The 20,443-nt window shown below is 45.4% G+C and overlaps 1 protein-coding gene across 1 annotated transcript; it reads right to left on the bottom strand.

Annotated features, from left to right (window-relative positions):
- Positions 1-1,476: 1,476 nt before the first annotated feature.
- On the bottom strand, positions 1,477-8,899 carry LOC123990639 (snake venom 5'-nucleotidase-like). Its single transcript, XM_046291302.1, has 9 exons — positions 8,473-8,899; positions 7,151-7,373; positions 6,695-6,883; positions 5,444-5,641; positions 4,603-4,757; positions 4,404-4,512; positions 4,071-4,220; positions 2,371-2,571; positions 1,477-2,041 (listed from the first exon to the last, which is right to left on the bottom strand). Exons 1-9 carry the CDS (start codon positions 8,800-8,802, stop codon positions 1,854-1,856), a joined length of 1,743 nt encoding a protein of 580 aa, XP_046147258.1. The 5' UTR covers positions 8,803-8,899; the 3' UTR covers positions 1,477-1,853.
- Positions 8,900-20,443: the final 11,544 nt, after the last annotated feature.

The raw sequence follows: 20,443 nt of genomic DNA, 5'->3' as shown, positions 1-20,443 counted from the left end.
CTTCCCTTCTCCAAGTGAGATGACAGATTCAATTGGTCTTTAAAAGTCTCTGTATTTTGTATGGTAACTGTAGGTTCCTTTGTATCATTTTACAGCTGAGAAGCAGGTTGGAGCAATAAGCTGAGCACTAAGACCTGTTTTGTTTTGTGTCCTGCATATGACCTAATGTGATTTCCATCTCCCTTCCCTCCTTGGAGTCTCATTTCTGCCCTGATAATGTTTTAGTCCACTGTGAAAAGGAGATACTTTCCATGCAGTGTTCTGTGGATGTGGTAATTGGCAACACCATGTACATTCCCACTGGTCAGAGCCAGCTGGGTCAGAGCCATCAGTGGAGACTAATAGCTGGCCCCTGTGAACAATAAAGCTTGTGTTTGTGAGCAATCCAGAGTCAGAATGGTCCTTGTCCTCAGAATACTACTCTACCCCGTGGCCCTGACAGAGATCTGATGAATAGTGAGAGCAGCAAAGCTCAAGGTTACACCACTCACAAGTTAAAGAGTAACTGTGAGGAATGTTATGTAATTCTTTCCTTTGAGAAATACTACATTCAATGGAATTACGCCTTGGCGGCATTTCATAGTTCATGTGTTTTTCTTTGTTTTTAACGAGTTTAAGATGAGCTCTTTTTTTTTTTTTGGTCATGACAATTTATTGGTATTTTTACTGTTGAATTGTTACAGTTGGTGACTAGTTTGTATATGCAGAAATAGCTGCTAGACATTCAAAAAACAGTAAACAATTGAACAATTTGTTCATTTAACTGTATAACCTTCAGGCTTTAGGTACATATCATCAGTATATTGTACTATTACCAACCTTGTTGCAATATCACAACACCAAATCTAAAATGTTAGGTCACAATTTATCATAGGCTATTTAGAAATTACAAATCAGAGAAAAACATTCCCTCTTTGGTGTACAAAACATTAAGAACACCTGTTCTTTCCATGATCAGGTGAAAGCTAGGATCCCTTATTGATGTCACTTGTTAAATCCACTTCAATCTGAATGATCAAGACAAAATATTTCAGTGCCTTTGAACGGGATATGGTAATAGGGTGCTGGGCGCACCAGTTTGTGTCATACTGCCACGCTGCTGGGTTTTTCACTCGACAGTTTCCTGTGTGAATCAATACCAAGCGTATCAGTTTTCTGCTACCTCGTTACTTTGAGTGGGTATGTCCGGTAAATAGAGTTCTCTAAATGTTTACAAAAGGTTGATCACTACTTGTTTATCCCACCTTGAGAGATTATATTTCTAAAAGAGCTTCAAAATATTGACAACTATTCCGGAGCTCTGTGTTTGGACACCCTATCTCATAAACAAAGTCTATTCTATCCGTATAATGGACATTCGGTGTTACAGCGTGATTGATATTTAAAGGCAATGTCCCCCGTTAGCGGAGACTGCATATGTCGGCTCAATCGGAAATGACCCAAAACCTTTAACGCTTCAGTCCTAATGCTGGTTAAGTAGGCTCTGCCAGGGGTACACACTTAAACAAGCACCGGTCATCTGTTTCCATCTGTTAGAGTACATAAGCAAAAGTATGTTTATGCTCAAACTGGATCGCAGACCAAGAGCTTGACAGCAGCGACTGTACACGAGACTTACCAGTGCATCATTTCTAGTTTTAGCCATAGGATAATACATTTACAGTATTTTCCCTGAAGTTTCAATAGCGAATTTCATATCTAACTGCAGTATTTAGAAAGAAAAATCTGAGAGCATTGGTGAAGTATCCATTCACCATATCCCTGTTCAATTTGTACTCAATAGACTAACTAGAGTTGAGCTCTTCCCTTGAATGCTGTTGGTGAGAAGAACATATCCAATGGTGAGCTTTGCATCATGATTGCAGCCAGGGATCTCTCAGTCTCCCAAACAGAGCCATCACTAGCCCCAGCATGATTAACAGAGCCATGTGACCAGGCCCCCCTGAAGCTGAGTTGGAAATCTTGATACGTCCCTCTATAGCCGGGTGCACCTTCTTCCTCTCAGCAATGTAGCTGGCCACCACCGATATGTCCATGTCACCTGAAAGAGAAACAGATTCTTTGACGTCAAGAACATTTTAATTTTCAACCCTCATGCAACAGTTCACCAACATTGCTTGGTCTGTAATGGTTGTACAACAGAAAATTACCAAAGGGTTCCTGTTCATAAGGAAGTTGTGAGTCTGCAGAGGAGCTCACCCATAGCGATAGATTACCATTTGCGACACAGACACTCTTTCCTTCCTGTGCCCTATGTAGTTCACTACCTTTGACTGGGACGCTGGTCAAAAGTAGTGCACTATACAGGGAATAGGGTACCATTTAGGACATAACCATTGTGTTGTAATCTGTTCAGTTCTGTGAGCTCACCGCTGTCATGTTTCAGGTTCTCCTCTTTAATCATGGAGAATCCGTCTCCTCCTTCCACCATGTATGAGGGCAGGACCACCTTGTATAGCCTTCTGTCGTCCAGAGGCTCATAGACTGGCACCCGGCAGTCCGTACAGAGCACACTAATACTCCTAGCGCGCTCCCCAGGGGGCCTCGACATATCATACTCTACATGAAATCCTATTGAGATTGTACAAGAGTGAAATAAAATCAGTCCAAAACACAGCGGGAGACCAAACACCTGTCCTCATGTAGGTTCCTCACTTATATGTAACCAATATGTAACAAAATCTGTCGATTTGCCTATGGGCGGGGCACTTGACCCTGGTTGCTCCTGTGGATCGCTCTGGATGGGAGCGTCTTCTAGATGACTGAATAATGTAAATGTTGAGCTGCTTCACTGCGGGTAGGTGTAAGTTTTTAAGATAAAATAAAAAAAGATTGGTCCACCACCCAAAGGACATCCAGCCAACTTGACACAACTGTGGGAAGCATTGAGTTGAGTTTATTTTTACAGGGACAGTGCACATTAATCAACGTTTCAGTAAAAGTGCCGGTTTTAGCCAGCCGGCAAATTTTCAACCGCAGTCCCTGGGCAGGTTATTAAAAACATTTACAATTACAATAATACAGACAATCATTGAGCACATGCAGAGCAACATAGGACAAGCAAGATGTAGACAGAGCAAAATAGCAAAAAAGCAACACGACAAAATCCATAAAAGCAACAAAGTGTTTCCACACCTAATAAGCTACAGACAACATTGAAAGCGACAATACACAACTAGGGATAATGTTCATAAATCTGATTGACCTTTAGCCATGTCTTTCTGTTTTTTGTGAAAGTGTGATAGGTGGTGCAGTTATGTGTGTCTGATGGCAGTGTATTCCAGACATGGGAAGCTCTCACAGAGAACAGATTGACTAAAGGTGCTTTTCCTTAAGGGAACTATACAATCACCTCTCATGGCAGACCTTGTGGATCTGCAGCCATATGTTTGGGTTTTCTGTTTAACAAAAGTACTGGGTGGAGGGGGAGCCAGGCCATTTCCGATCTTGAATACAAGACATGCATCGGTATATTGCACAAGATTTTTCCAACTCAGGAGCTCATGCTTTCTGAGGATGTAACCGTGATGATGGCTATTGGGCTTCCTTTCAAGCACTTTGAGAGCCTTTTTGTAGACAGACTGAATGGGTTTTAATGTTGTACACCAAGCTTGGGCCCAACAAGTCAAGCAGTATGTTAAGTGGTGGAGTATCATAGATTTGAAGTACAGTTTTACTACCTCTGTAGTAAAAAAAAATGTATAAATCATAAATTAGCTAGGTTGAATTTGGTTATTTGAATTACCTTTCACCTGCTTTTTAAAAGAGAGGTTGGAATCAAGTATGATACCAAGGTACTTAAAATCAGATACCACCTGGAGCTTCTGCCCTGACACAGACATCTGGCTCAGTAGCATCAGTTGGAGTCAACATTGGCCAGCATCCCTGTGGAATGCTTTCGACCATTTGTAGTCTATTCCCAGACGAATGAGGCTGTTCTGAGGGCAAAGGGGGGTGCAACTCAATATTAGGAAGATGTTCCTAATGTTTTGTACACTCAGCGTAACTGCCCCTGCATGATGTCATATTGTGACCCTCTGTACCAATTCAAATAAAACAGTGTCTGATACCTGATACTTGAAGGAATTCCCCTGTGTTCCCTCCATATCTCCTGACGGAGTGCTCAAAAGTCTTCCTCAGAGTAGATCCCTTCAGCTGAACCAGATCATAGGTGCCTCCAAACGGCAACACAGCAATGAGGTCCTCCATCGTGATGGAACCTAATAAAAGACATTTCACTCAGTTTCCTCCGCATTTGCGGGAGTTTATTCTCTCTCTTAAACACACAGGGCCGGTTTCCTGGACACAGATTAAGACTAGTCCTGGAGAAATTGAAAATGTTTTTAAATCCAAGATTATGCTTAATCTGTGTTCAGGAAACGGACCCATAAAGGCACACACACCGTTTCGACTCCGCTCATCTATGGATGATCGTATCGATCCCCCTTGGAGGATGCAGGAGCTAACATGGTTCCATTGAAGCTCATCTGCATATTTAATGTTGTGGTGTACCTACAGCGAAAAAACAGAGGATTTCAGTAGGTTACAGACTGGCCCAAAGGTACCTCCTTTGGTTAGCTTTTCTGAATACTACTAATTTACCATAGCGTCACAGATTAGGTTTCCCAGGTTGCACTCTCGGAACCTGCACTCTTCAAACGTTCCATTGAGATACACCAGGGTCTCCCCCACATACTGGGAGGAGTAATTTGCCAGGGCCTTTTTCCACTCGTTGACTTCAGCCAGAATACTGGGATCTGACAAGACGGAATCATATACACTTACTATATACTCCGTACAATATAAGAATTCTAATGCGCGTGTAGATTATAATGATCCTGATAGTGATAATAACAGTGTGGACGTTTTCATGGTGAACTCATGCTTATCATTGTATTAAGATACAGTGACAGTGGACAAAGAGACATACTACTGATATATTACAGTATAAATAAAATATCACCATGCACTACAAGTATACAACTACTGTATATCACCATGCACTCATTGCTGATGCAATCTGAAGTCCATTTCACTGTTTACGTCCCAAATGGCATCCTATTCCCTATATAGTGGACTACTTTTGACCAGAACTCCGTCCTTGACAGGACTAGAGGTAGAATTGATGTGCTTTGATTGGACAAGAAACAGGCTACGTTGTTATGGAGTTTCTATGGTGGAGGTTAGAGGGAAACCTCTGGCGCTTTCATTTACATTTCCAGCCTGTTGTTGTTGCTTTCATGTTAAGTTCTGGAATAAATCCACTCTAGGCTCCATAATTCCTTACAAAAACATATGACAGTTTTACCAGATGCAAGTGTTCTGAAGAAAGGTTTCCTATGGGTCCTGGTCAAAAGTAGTGCACTATATAGGAAATAGGGTGCCATTTGGGATGCACTTACTGTCAACTTCCCCTCATTTTACTCAGCAGTACTGTACTCACCCTCTGGTACAGAGCTGTCCAGAAGGATGGGGTTGCCTGTGGACTGGAGCACGTTGCCAGCTTCGTCAAACGTCACCTTGAGGTAACCCAGATATTTCCCAAAGGCAAAGGCCTGCACCACAGGGACGTCACGGCCACCCTCTGACCTTACTATGACCGGGTAGGGACCTGCCGGGACCTCAGAGGAAGGCTGTTTTCCTAGAAACGGTGAATGTAAACCATTGAATTGATTAACATTGTTAATATCAGACATCAGTTGCATTGTAGTCATGCGTACGAAAACAGTGTTGCAATTTATACAACGCCTAAATGACCGTGGGGTGAATAAAGATTCAATGCAGTCTTCTTGCATTGCTAATTTCTGCGCTTTCCCACCACATAAGTGAACTGTATAGGCCTCCGTTCAAAGGGAAACCTTATAGCAATCACTTAATCACTCTCTTAGTCCCTCCCTTAGTCACTTAGTCCTCTCTGGCTCAACTTAACCCACTCTCCCCTCCAGTTTATTGAACGTGCAGGTGTGGGAACCAGACAGTTTAACAAAACATTACAAAATTAATCATGGCTGCTGCTGTGGAAAAATCAGTTATTAGCACAGCTCAAGATAACAAAGAGTAAGGCTATGATTGGCATCACCGGAGAACAGGTAAGGCATGTGGCAGATACTCGTCGTTTCAGCTTTTTGAAATTGCACTAAGGATGAGATGGTCACAGTCATGGGCCAGGAGCTGCTGAGGCATAAAGTACAAACATCTACTGCATGTGTAGCAGAAACAGCATGGTTAGTGTGTTGGCTGAGCTATTAGTGGACCTACTTCCTTGACAGGACTGGAAGAAGAATTTGTCCTTTTGATTGGACATAAAACATGCTACGTTGTTTTGGACTTTCTATGGTGCTGAGGTTAGAAGGAAACCTCTGGCATGTTCATTTACATTTCCAGTCTGTTGTTACTTGATTTCACTCTTGGAACACTTCTCTTCTTGAACTGCACTGTTGGTTAAGGGCTTGTATAAGTAAGCATTTCACATTAGTCTACACTTGTTGTATTCGGCGCATGTGACAAGTAAAGTTTGATTTGATTTGAAAACTGCGAAGACAGCCAGGGACACATGTTCAGTTCTGGAATAAATCAACTGTAGGCTCCTTACAAAAACGATGACAGTTTACCAGATGGTGTTCTGAAGAATTACAGTGACTAGCTACTATGATTGTAAATTAGAAAAGTAGCCTATAGCAAACATTATGCATACCTGTGTACAGAAAGGTGTTACTATGTCCTCCGATGACCACATCCACACCCTTTACCCTTCTGGCTATTTCTTTGTCTGTAACGAAGCCAGAGTGACCAAGGGCGATAATCTTGTTGACCCCCAAAGTGATTAGTTTGTCAACCTGGAGCTGGAGAGCATCAATCTCATCCTCAAACACTAAGTTAGGTCCTGGAACAAAAAATGGTTTTACACCAGGGTCATCCTCAAATGTAGCTACATATGGAAAGGCATCTCAAAATTAGATTTGCTCCAAGACAAAAATAGGAAGCAAATATGAAGCAGAGCTGGACAAAGTGATCAATATGGATTATTGTGAGGAGACAATGCCTGAATATGAATAACAATGTATTAAGTGAAGCTCAATATAGGGATTGAGAGAAAGAGATTAAGAGAGGAAGACAGATGAAGAGGAGCTAGAACTTCAATCAATTGTACCTGTTTGTGACAGAGCAGGCGTCTCCTTTGATGTGTATCCCACCACGCCCACTTTCTTAGAGTCCAGATCAAATACCTTATAAGGGAAATAAAGGCCACTGATGCGAGGTGCTAGTGTGTCGTCTGCTTTGATGTTAGCACTGAGGACTGTGCACTTCACCTCCTGGAGAAACGGCTTGATAAGTCCCTCCACTTTATTGTCAAACTCATGATTCCCCAGAGCCTATAAAGATAGTTCAAAACCACAGGAGGCTGCTTACGGGAGGAAGGCTCATAATATTGTTTGAAACAGAGTAAATGGAATGGCATCAAACACATGAAAACCATGTTTGATACCATTCCATCTATTCTGCTCCAGCCATTACCACAAGCTCATCCACCCCAATTAAGGTGCCACCAACCTCCTGTGTAATCAAAACAAAGGTAAAAGTCATCCCCAATATTTCACCTGTTAACAAAGTGTGCAACAAATCAGCCATAATGTTCAGTAGTTATTGTGCTGCCAAGTTCATCTTAGAAAACCAATAAACATATTTTTAGATTAGTATATCTAATCAAAAGTAATATTTGTCGTCATCTAATGTCTACTAGCCTCTGCCACAGGCTGTCACCTCCCCTGGTTAGTGGAGTATAGGAGTAGAGGCTACATGTCTACTAACAACTGATGGAATTAAAACATCTCTGTGATTGGACATATCCTGGGGTTGGCTTCCTAAACATAATATGAAGATGCCTGGAATAATTCCCGGGCCAGTGTCACACAGGGAATAGTAGTCCTTTGTCAGGACGAGTTTTACCCACTACCTCATTGACACCTTACTCCAGGTTACCCATCCCTTGTACATCACAGATGTCCCCGTTGTACCTGTATATTTTCTTGTTGATGGGGGGGCTTTCAATTTAGGCTACTGCTGTTGAGAGTTGTATCGTAGAATGCACAAGGTAAAATGACCAAATGTGGTAGTATATGGGCAGTTTTGCTATCTCATTCACTGATAGAATTTAGAGAGCTTTTCATAAACTGTCAGAAATGTCCAGTGGATCAACTACCAGCCCATGTTAGCTAGTTAGGCTAACCAGCTATCTAAATCTTGTAGTTATCATTGCCAGATTATGTGTCCAGAGGCCTCGACGGGCAGGGGGCCCCATTGATTCTGTCACTCAGGTATCATAAATTACTACACCGATACATTACAATATCTATCAGGACCTTTGCCACCTAGGAAATGTGTGTGACCGGACTTTCTCAAATAGTAGTTGAATACCCCAACACTAGCCCATATTTATATTCATTCTTACCCAACTAGGACTAAACGGCTTACCATTGCATCGTAGCCAAGTTTGTTCATAAAATGTGCAGCCTCTGCTCCCTTATAGACATTAAACCAAACGGTTCCTTGAAATTGATCGCCTGCGTCCAGCAGCATCACATTTTTCTCTCGGTTCCGGATCTCCTTTATTTTCGTAAATCTCCGTGCCACCCCGGCAAAACACGGAGGCTTGGTGCATTTGCCGGAGTCCTTGCTTGTCTCCTCAATCCGTGCGTGGACATCGTTTGTATGAAGCAGCGTGAGTTCCCACTCTTCAGTACAAACATGACTACAGATGCAGAGGTATAATAAAATGCTCTTCACCTGCTCACGCACTCCCATTTTATCTGCTCGTTGCCCGCCCGCGCAGTGTATTAGAACACTGAAGTTATCCCCCTACTTTCAATGACTGTACCAGAAGGCGTGGACACTGTTCTTCTCCGATCGTAGCATTTAAGAGAGAGAGAGAGAGAGTAATTTGGGCAAAATATTGTGCCTTTCCATTTACACATTCTATAGTTATAATATTGTAGTGTATTTTACCACAGAGGTGTATACAGCATATAAAAACAATTTCTCGCTATCTGAATTGTTCAATTCAAACACCACCCACACACTGAATTATGGCATAGCTGCAGGATGTAGGGGTGCTGAAGCACCCCCTGATAGATCACAATTTAACATAAAAAATGTTCTCACCAAATTACTGCACTAGGCCATTATGAGCAGAGAAAAATACAAATTGACAAAAATTACCCCCACCCCAAACAATCGACAGCACCCCCACCCCAGAACATCTTCCCGCTGCCATGCATTACAGCATAAAGATTAAGCACACTAAGCAGACATTTAGACATGCACCACTCCTCTTTGCAGTCACTCCACTTTCTCCCTCCCCTAACCAGTATATGTTTACAGTTGAAGTCAGAAGTTTACAAGCACTTAGGTTGGAGTCATTAAAACTAGTTTTTCAACCACTCAACAAATTTATTGTTAACAAACTATAGTTTTGGCAACTTTGTGCATGACACAAGTAATTCTTCCAACAATTGTTTACAGACAGATTATTTCACTTATGATTCACTGTGTCACAATTCCTGTGGGTCAGAAGTTTACATACACTCAGTTGACAGTGCCTTTAAACAGCTTGGAAAATTCCAGAAAATTATATCATGGCTTTAGAAGCTTCTGATAGGCTAATTGACATAATTTGTGTCAATTGGAGGTGTACCTGTGGGTGTATTTCAAGGCCTACCTTCTAACTCAGTTCCCCTTTGCTTGACATCATAGGAAAATCAAAATAAATCAGCCAAAACCTTAGTAAAAATAATTGTAGACCTCCACAAGTCTGGTTCATCCTTGGGAGCAATTTCCAAACGCCTGAAGGTTCCACGTTCGTCTGTACAAACAATACTATGCGAGTATAAACACCATGCAGCCATCATACCGCTCAGGAAGGAGATGCGTTCTGTCTCCTAGAGATGAACGTACTTTGGTGCGAAATGTGCAAATCAATTCCAGAACAACAGCAAAGGACGCTGTGAAGATGCTGGAGGAAACAAGTACAAAAGTATCTATATCCACAGTAAAAAAAGAGTCCTATATCGACACAACCTGAAAGGCCGCTCAGCAAGGAAAAAGCCACTGCTTCAAAACCGCCATAAAAAAAGCCAGACTGGCCTCTCGGGTGGCGCAGTGGTTAAGGGCGCTGTACTGCAGCACCAGCTGTGCCACCAGAGACTCTGGGTTCGCGCCCAGGCTCTGTCGTAACCGTGGGGCGACGCACATTTGGCCTAGCACCATCGCAACTGTGAAGCACGGGGGTGGCAGCATGTTGTGCCGGTGCTTTACTACAGGAGGGACTGGTGCACTTCCAAATAGACAATGACCCCAAGCATACTTCCAAAGTTGTGGCAAAATGGCTTAAGGAAAACAAAGTTAAGGTTTTGGAGCGGCCATCACAAAGCCCTCAATCCTATAGAAAATATATGGACAGAACTGAAAAAGTGTGTGCAAGCAAGGATGCCTACAAACCTGACCCAGCTCTGTCAGGAGGAATGGGCCAAAATTCACCCAACTTATTGTGGGAAGCTTGTGGAAGGCTACCCAAAACGTTTGACCCAAGTTAAAACAATTTAAAGGCAATGCTACCAAATATTAATTGAGTGCATTTAAACTTCTGACCCACTGGGAATGTGATGAAAGAAATTAAAGCTGAAATAAATCATTCGCTCTACTATTATTCTGACATTTCACATTCTTAAAATAAAGTGGTGATCCTAACTGACCTAAGTCAGGGAATTATTACCATGATTAAATGTCAGGATTTATGAAACTGAGTTTAAAGGTATTTGGCTAAGGTGTATGTAAACTTCCAACTTCAACTGTATGTGTGGGCTGCTACTGGTATACTCATTTAGAATAATAGATTAAACATTATATACTGGGCGGTCGAGCTCTGAATGTTGATTGGCTGATATACGTGGTATATCAGACCAAATACCGCGTGTATTACAGAACATTTTTTTTTTACTGTTCTAATGTTGGTAACCAGTTTATAATAGCAATAAGGCACTTTGGGAGTTTGTGGTATATGGCCAATATAAAGGGAAAGGGGGATACCTAGTCAGTTGTCCAACGGAATGTATTCAACTGAAATGTGTCTACCGCATTTAACAACTTCGCGTTGTGTCGTGCATAAGAACAGCCCTTAGTGGTGGTATATTGTTCATATACCACACCCCCTCAAGCCTTATTGCTAAATTTGTTAAATACAGCAGTGGTATTTGAAAATCGGGGTCGTATCCCCCTAGAGGAACTGCAGTGGGGTTATTGATTTAAAAAAAAAGGTTTCTTTTAATTTTGATAAGAGATTAACATTTGATGAATTGAAGGTTATTTATTGATGTAAAAATATATATTCTGGTGGAAAAAATGTGGTCCCCGCTGAAAAAGTTTGAATACCACTGCTGTACAGGGAGAGTCACTTTTTAAAAAATGTACAACTCCCAATAAATATTTGTTTAAATACCAGATACTCAGTGCCACGTACTTAAAAATAACAAAGTCTGCAAACTCATCACCACAAACGGTGGAGGCTATAATCATACTCCTTGCATGCTGCTGTATTGCTACAATTATTGCTCACAAACACATTTTCTCTCTTATGTCTGCTGACAGAGGCATATAATGTACATGGACCAGAACTACCAGTAATAGTTTGACTTGGGCTTGAGGTGATATCATAACAGGAGAGTTGGCTACAGTATGTGCTGATGAGTAGGGTAACACAAAAGGTTTTTTCTATCAGTGAATAAGAAGTAGCAGTGTGGATGCATTCCAAATGGCACTCTATTCCCTATGTAGTACACTACATTTGACCAGGGCCCATTTGGGACCAATGTTCCCTCTAAGCTACGCTAGAGTTTTCCGCCTTAGTTAACACTATCAACGTTTCCCTTTAAGGTGGGAATTATGATTGAATCAACGCAGTATTAGCCACTTTCAATGAACATACCAAAATAAAATGAATTATGCAAGATTTAGTATGCAAAACTAACAATGCAAGAGATTTTGTTGTTGGCAGAACACATCGAAGGAGAATTCTATTGCATTGACACACATACACAGACAGGTGCGGCATAACCAATCATACCTGCAGTAGACCCATATGCAAATAGATCATTGCCATATATGGATCTGTGCCATTCACTTTGAACTGGACTGTTTACAGCATGAGCGGTTGTGAGTAGATGTGCCTGTGCATATTTGTTCATATCCTTTGCTTGTTAGTGAGTTATTAGCCCAGTTATAGATAATTTGTAGTCAGCAATAGGGGAGTGATTGCTTCCTACAAGAGCACAAAATGTGTACATTTCTAGACATCTTTGAAAAGTGAGTTGGGTAGAGCTTTTTTTGTCTAAAGGGGCACTGTTGTATTTTGAGACAGGCTTGAATAAGCTAAGTAGCCAATAGGCAGAGGGTAGCATAACTTGTCAAATTCTCTGTAATAATGGTATGGTAATAATAATGCATTTTATTTTGTAAAGTGGTTTCTTGCATCAAACAACACAGCAACATTTTCAGTCACCTCCTTGTCTGAAGAACTTAAACCTCAGTAAAAATAATTGTAGACCTCCACAAGTCTGGTTCGTCCTTGGGAGCAATTTCCAAATGCCTGAAGGTTCCATGTTCATCTGTACAAACAATAGTATGCAAGTTAAAGTCAACAGGTTAATGTCAAGCCCTGCATGTTTTTATAAAAAAGTCTCATGGAATGTAGGCATACATTGAACACCACACTTGGCTGCTACTGTAGGCTGAATAATAGAACTGACGTCTGTGCCCAGTGGAAAACAGCCCAGTAGGGGCTGGAAGCTATAGTGACCTTGACTGCAACCAGACACGATGTTGCAGAATATTTGAATAAAGTTCAACTTTCTCCAACCTTAGTCCCTCGCACATGCTCGCGTGGCCCAACGGTCCCCCCCCACTCACTTGGCTTCCTTCATTTAAAATGAATGGGCGTCTGTTGTTTCATCGCCCCCAACGTGCTATGTGGATCTCTGCTGTTAATGGTACCAGTGGAATGGCTCTTTTTTCATGTTGTAGACTTTTAGGGTCAATTACCATGACACTTTCAATAGAGATTCTCCATTGGACATTCTTATTAGTTCAGGACTAGGCTTAATCTATGTCTTGGAAACCGGAAACACATCATTGTTTCCATAATAATCCTGTGTTTTAAGATCATTTTGGTCCCATTATCCGTCACCAGTACCTCTTCTGTGGCTATTTATTACACATTTACTAAACCTTTATTTGGTATGTTCCAATACTATGAAAATCGTAGAGAAATGATAGTGTTATTAGTTAGACATACTGCAGGGGCACCTTTGACGCACAAGGTGGCAGTAAACATGAATTCATGGAGCTATGTAGCTTTACCCAGATACGAGGTACGCTGCATATGGGACTGTTTTGATGTGTTACAGGGCTAACAACTGTGTCGTACCAGCACCTTCCACCACCAGATACCACCAGATATGGTAACCGTTCAAATAATAGAGACTACTACTTCACTGGATATTTGAAATGAAAGTCAAGCCTGATGTTAGACGACAAATGTAATGGCTGAAACAATTCACATAACATCTGACAGCTTCTCAAGAGTCCCTGTTTTTCTATAACAGCTGCTCACCAAATGAATGATGATCTGTGTGTGTGGGCTTGCACACTGAAAGTCTCTCTCACCTTCCCACTTCACATTCAACACAAATGACAAATGAAAAACCCAAAGACCTGCACGAGTACGTTTCACTATAGGCCGAGACTGAGAGAGAAAGAGAGAGTGGAGGCACTATGTGGAGAGGGAGTCCTTCCATTAGAGGTAACTCTACTTCGTACTGATGGCCATTGGCCAACCCTCTCATACACCAGCCTTAATATGACTACCTATAATGATAGTGTTGGTGATAAGGGTCAGTGGTCCAATCTTACAAACAATGAATGAATGACCATGGCATTTCATACAAGGCCCTGTAGCCAATCATGAATGGGTTTACCAGTCAAGAGCAGGCCTGTTATCCTCACATACCTGTCCATGTCCTCAGTCGAAGATGAACCCCATGTTGTTGACATGGTGTGCTTCCCAAATGGCACCGTATACCTTTTAAGTGCACTACTTTTGACCAGGGCCCATAAGCCTTGTTCTGAATAGGTGAGGAAGAGGACCTGCTCGATATGAATGATGATTGATGAGACCAAAGGACGAAGAGCACTTGGTGAGGAATGAAATTGTTGCTGGGCTCCTAGGGAACTATGGGTTGAAATAGAGTGATGAAATGACCTGCTGTGCATTACTGCACGTTCTTGTTCTTGTCCCCCATCCAGACCTGGGTGGGCGGAAAGGGAGGATGAAAACGAACTCTCCAAAAAGTAAAGGGGTTGGAGGAATGATGAGGTTCTGACTGTCAGAAATTATAGCTGGAGGGGCTAAGGGTGTGAGATTGAGACAGGAGTTGAAAAGGAACATGTCGTCTGTAACGGCGTTCTTCGTTTGTAGAATGAGAGTCGGACCGAAATGCAGCGTAGTGGTTACTCATGTCTTTAATGAAAGGAAAAAAGCGATACATGAAATAACTATACAAATACGAAAACAACAAACGGAACGTGAAAACCTATACAGCCTATCTGGTGAAACTACACAGAGACAGGAACAATCACCCACAAAATACAAAGCGAAACCAGGCTACCTAAATACGGTTCCCAATCAGAGACAATGAGAATCACCTGACTCTGATTGAGAACCGCCTCATACAACACCCCTGATCAGCCGCGATCCCCCATACTACAAAACCCCAATACGAACATACAATATAACATAAACCCATGTCACACCCTGGCCTGATCAAATAATAAAGAAAACACAAAATACTATGACCAAGGCGTGACAGAACCCCCCCCCCTAAGGTGCGGACTCCCGGACGCACCTCAAAACCATAGGGAGGGTCCGGGTGGGCGTCTGTCCATGGTGGCGGTTCCGGCTCGGGACGTGGACCCCACTCCATTAAAGTCATAGTTCCTCCCCTTCGCGTCCTGGGATAATCCACCCTCGCCGCCGACCATGGCCTAATAGTCCTCACCCAGAACCCCACAGAACTGAGGAGCAGCTCGTGACTGAGGGGCATCTCGGGACTGAGGGGCAGCTTGGGACTGAGGGGCAGCTCGGGACTGAGGGGCAGCTCGGGACTGAGGGGCAGCTTGGGACTGAGGGGCAGCTCGGGACTGAGGGGCAGCTCGGGACTGAGGGGCAGCCCGGGACTGAGGGGCAGCTCGGGACTGAGGGGAAGCCCAGTACTGAGATGAAGCTCAGGCAGATAGATAGTAGGCTCCGGTCGATCCTGGCTGGCTGGCGGATCTTGAAGATTCTGGTTGACTAGCAGATCTGGAAGAGACTGGTTGACTGGCAGATCTGGAAGAGACTGGTTGACTGGCAGATCTGGAAGAGACTGGTTGACTGGCAGATCTAGAAGATCATGGCTGACTGGCGGATCTAGCTGCTCTATGCAGACTGACAGCTTCTTGCAGACTGACAGCTCTGGCTGCGTCATGCAGACTGACAGATCCTGGCCGACTGGCAGATCCTGGCCGACTGGCAGATCCTGGCCGACTGGCAGATCCTGGCCGACTGGCACTTCTGGCGGATCCTGGCTGACTGGCACTTCTGGCGGATCCTGGCTGACTGGCACTTCTGGCGGATCCTGGCAGACTGGTGGATCCAGGCTGACTGGTGGATCTAACTGATCCTGACAGACTGGCGGCGCCGGGCAGACTGGCGGCGCTGGGCAGACTGGCGACGCTGGGCAGACTGGCGGCGCTGGGCAGACTGGCGACGCTGGGCAGACTGGCGGCGCTGGGCAGACTGGCGGCGCTGGGCAGACTGGTGGCACTGGCGGTGCTGGGCAGGCGGGAGACTCCGGCAGCGCAGTAGAGGAGAAAGGCGCTGGCTGCGCTGAACAGGCGAGGCGCACTGAAAGCCTGGTGCGTGGTGCTGGAACTGGTGGTACTGGATCGAGGACACGCACAGGCAGCCTGGTGCGTGGAGCTGCTACCGGAGGACTGGAGTGTGGAGGTGGCACAGGATGGGCTAGACCGTGAAGGCGTACTGGAGATCTTGAGAGCAGTGTTGGCACAGGACGTGCAAGGCTAGGGATGTGCACAGGAGGCTTAGTGCGTGAGGCTGGCACATTTTTCACCAGCCGACTAACACGCACCTCAGGACGAGTATGGAGCGCTGACCCAGGTGCCATCAAATCCCCGACACGCTCCGTCGGGCGAATCTTGTATCTAAAGCACCAAGCTAGCAACTCCCTCATTACTCTCTCCTCCGCTTTCCCCATTAACTCCTTCACAGTCTCTGCTTCGCTCACCTCTAACACCGGCTCTGGTTCTGGTCTCCTCCTTGGCTCCTCACGATAAACAAGGAGAGTTGGCTCAGGTCTATCTCCTGACTCAGCCATACTCTCCCTGAGCCCCCCCCAATACAGGCTGGTTCTCAGGCTTCCATCCGCTACGCCGTGCTGCCTCCTCATATCTGCGCCTCTCAGCTTTCGTCGCCTCCAGTTCTTCCTTGGGGCGGCGATATTCTCCAGGCTGAGCCCAGGGTCCTTTTCCGTCCAGTTCGTCCTCCCTTGTCCATTTCTCCAGGTGGTGCAGCCTCTCCCACTGCAGCTGCTCTTCACAATTAACAGGGAGAGTACATTTACATTTACATTTACGTCATTTAGCAGATGCTCTTATCCAGAGCGACTTACAAATTGGTGCATTCACCTTATGACATCCTGGCTCAGGTCTGACTCCTGACTCTGCTACTCTCTCCCTGAGCCCCCCCCCCCCAATAAATATTTGGGGGTGACTTTCGGGTTTCGCTCTGCACCGCCATCTCTTTCTTTTCGATTCCATTCGCCTATAGCCCTCTTCGCATTGCTCCAGCGAATCCCAGGCGGGCACCTGCACTCTCTCTGGGTCGGCCGCCCACCTGTCGATTTCTTCCCACGTCGTATACTCCATGCCTCTGCTGTCCATAATGTCCTCCCTTCGCTGTTCCAGCTGTCTCTGCCTGTTAACACGCTGCTCGGTCCGTGTGTGGTGGGTGATTCTGTAACGGCGTTCTTCGTTTGTAGAATGAGAGTCGGACCGAAATGCAGCGTAGTGGTTACTCATGTCTTTAATGAAAGGAAAAAAGCGATACATGAAATAACTATACAAATACGAAAACAAACGGAATGTGAAAACCTATACAGCCTATCTGGTGAAACTACACAGACAGGAACAATCACCCACAAAATACAAAGCGAAACCAGGCTACCTAAATACGATTCCCAATCAGAGACAATGAGAATCACCTGACTCTGATTGAGAACCGCCTCATACAACACCCCTAATCAGCCGCGATCCCCCATACTACAAAACCCCAATACGAACATACAATATAACATAAACCCATGTCACACCCTGGCCTGATCAAATAATAAAGAAAACACAAAATACTATGACCAAGGCGTGACATCGTCAAAGGGAAACCAAAGCTGTTATTTTACAATATATTTTTGTTCTAAGACCCTCTAAATTCAAAGAGAGAAGTCATTTTTTGCATTGCTGTAATTTTCTCCATAAAGACTTTGAACATTTTTGATGCACAGTTTTGACACAATAACTTTCTCAAAAGACTATAGCTCCCTCTCAATGAAGTCTTAAATGCCAGATGGCGTCCTTTTCTAAAGATCTGCTGTGATTTTATTTTCCGAGGTGAATTGAAATGGAGTGAATTTAGTGCCTTTTCTTCATGAAAGGCATTTGAAGATATGTTTTCAACCTGCCAGCTGTGACTTCAAGACACCTCATCACAGCTTTCCAGCTGAAGAACTTGTGTTTTGTTTGATTCCGTGATCATTCCGTGATTTAATGAACACATGTTGGTGATAAATAACTTTTGGCCATGTGGAGAAGTTCAGTATATCAGTTACTAGCCTAATTTGAAATGGTCACAAAATGATGGATGATATAATTGTATACAGCTTTTTATGATTTAAGATTTTGGACCTCTCAAATCACTAACTGAGTTGAGACTTTTACTGTTTGACTAAAGCAACACCTCACGGTACAACGCCTCTCCCCCATGTGACATACTTGTTGTGTGTATGTACTGACATGTGTAATTGATAGATGCACACACACGCACATGTTTTAAACGTGCTAATGTTTTAAATGTATGTACATTTTGTCTGTAATGTCTTTTTCATTATGTGTCGGGCCCCAGTAAGACTGTCACCATGGGGATACTAATATGTTTTATATACATCAAAAAAGGGGAGAAAGTAAGCAGTGATTTTGGCATCATCACAACTACAGAACATGGGGGTGGTGGTGTGGGAAACTAGCCCTCTTGCCTTGCCTGATCTTCTTGCCAACTATTAAGCCACTAGCACCCTCGTGGGTAGCAGCATGAATCAGTGACTGGTACACAGATGCTACTCTGAAAAATATAAAAGTTATTAGCAGAAATTGATTAGTAGAACAAAAATGGTCTGAAAAACAAGGTTCTCAGTGGGCTGCTGTAATGAATTTCCTCCTCTTCGGAAGAAGAGGAGAGGCGAAACGGATCAGAGGACCAATGCGCGGCGTGGTAAGTGTCCATGGTTCTTTTAATACGTTAAGGTACACATGAACAACTGACTACAAAAAAACAATAAATGTGAAAACTCAAAACAGTCCTATCTGGTGCAATCACAGAGACAGAAACAATCACCCACAAACACAGTGAAACCCAGGCTACCTAAGTATGATTCTCAATCAGAGACAACTAATGACACCTGCCTCTGATTGAGAACCACACTAGGCTGAAACATAGAAAATCCCAAAACCTAGAAAAACAAACATAGACTGCCCACCCAACTCACGCCCTGACCATACTAACTAAATACAAAACACAGGAAATAAAGGTCAGAACGTGACAGTACCCCCCCCCCCAAAGGTGCGGACTCCGGCCGCAAAACCTTGACCTATAGGGGAGGGTCTGGGTGGGCGTCTGTCCGCGGTGGCGGTTCTGGCGCGGGACGCGGACCCCACTTCACCATTGTCTTAGTCCGCCTTCTTGTCCGCCTCCGTGGCTCTCTCACCATGGCAACCCCTCTCAATGACCCCACTGGACAGAGGGGCAGCTCGGGACAGAGGGGCAGGGGCTCTGGTGCCTCTGGGCTGAGGGGCTCTGGCGCCTCTGGGCTGAGGGGCTCTGGCGCCTCTGGGCTGAGGGGCTCCGGCAGCGGCGCCGGACAGGCGGGACGCTCCGGCAGTGGCGCCGGACAGGCGGGAGCACCTGCAGGGAGGAGACAGAGAGACAGCCTGGTGCGTGGAGCTGCCAGGACAGGAGGGGAGCGGCGCGGCGGACAGGCGGGACGCTCCGGCAGCGGCGCCGGACAGGCGGGACGCTCCGGCAGCGGCGCCGGACAGGCGGGACGCTCCGGCAGCGGCGCCGGACAGGCGGGAGCACCTGCAGGGAGGAGACAGAGAGACAGCCTGGTGCGTGGAGCTGCCACAGGAGGCAGCGGCGCCGGACAGGCGGGACGCTCCGGCAGCGGCGCCGGACAGGCGGGACGCTCCGGCAGCGGCGCCGGACAGGCGGGACGCTCCGGCAGCGGCGCCGGACAGGCGGGAGCACCTGCAGGGAGGAGACAGAGAGACAGCCTGGTGCGTGGAGCTGCCACAGGAACCACCCGGCTGGGGAGACCTTCAGGAGGCTTGGTGTTAGGAGGAGCCTGAAAGACCGGGCTGTGGAGGAGCACTGGAGCTCTGGTGCGCAACCTTGGCACCACTTCCCCAGGCTGGACAACTACTCTAGCCCGGACCCTCCAGAGTGCAGGCACAGGTTGAACCGGGCTGTGGGTAAGCACGGGAGATCTAGTGCTTACTACACGCACCTCTCCCTTAGGCTCCACCCCCACAGTAGCCCGGCACGAGCGGAGCGCAGGCAGAGGACGCACTGCACCCTCCCAGCGCACCGGCGACCAGACCCGCTGAGCAGGCACCATACGCCCTGGCTCAATGCCCACACTCGCATGGCACTTTCGGGGGGCTGCCCTATAGCGCACTGGGCTATGGACACGCACTGGCGACACCGTGCGCTTAACCGCATAACACGGTGCCTGACCAGTAATGCGCTGCTTATAATAAGCACGAGGCGTGAGCTCAGGTCTGCTACCTGGCTTAGTACCACACCTCGTGTGCCCCCCCCCCAAAACATTTTTGGGGCTGCCTCTCGTACCTGTCGCACTGCCGTGCTGGCTCCTCAGATTGCCGCCGCTCAGCTCTCGCTGCCTCCAGCTCTGCTTTGGGGCGGCGATTTTCCCCAGCCTGTGCCCAGGGTCCCTCTCCGTTCAGTATCTCCTCCCATGTCCAGGAGTCCTGTGATGCTGGCCTCTGTTGT

Source organism: Oncorhynchus gorbuscha, linkage group LG12 (genome assembly GCF_021184085.1).
Source record: "Oncorhynchus gorbuscha isolate QuinsamMale2020 ecotype Even-year linkage group LG12, OgorEven_v1.0, whole genome shotgun sequence".
NCBI classification, from domain to species: domain Eukaryota; kingdom Metazoa; phylum Chordata; class Actinopteri; order Salmoniformes; family Salmonidae; genus Oncorhynchus; species Oncorhynchus gorbuscha.
The sequence above is the reverse complement of the archived record's forward strand: the minus strand, read 5'-3'. Positions and strand labels throughout refer to the sequence as shown.

Excerpts from the sequence above, each read along its gene's own strand:
- LOC123990639 (XM_046291302.1), bottom strand. The coding sequence starts at position 8,802 with ATGGGAGTGCGTGAGCAGGTGAAGAGCATTTTATTATACCTCTGCATC. Across the intron at positions 4,221-4,403 it reads AGATGAGCGGAGTCGAAACG|GTTCCATCACGATGGAGGAC; the intron begins GTGTGTGTGCCT and ends GTCTTTTATTAG. Across the intron at positions 2,042-2,370 it reads GAACCTGAAACATGACAGCG|GTGACATGGACATATCGGTG; the intron begins GTGAGCTCACAG and ends TTTCTCTTTCAG.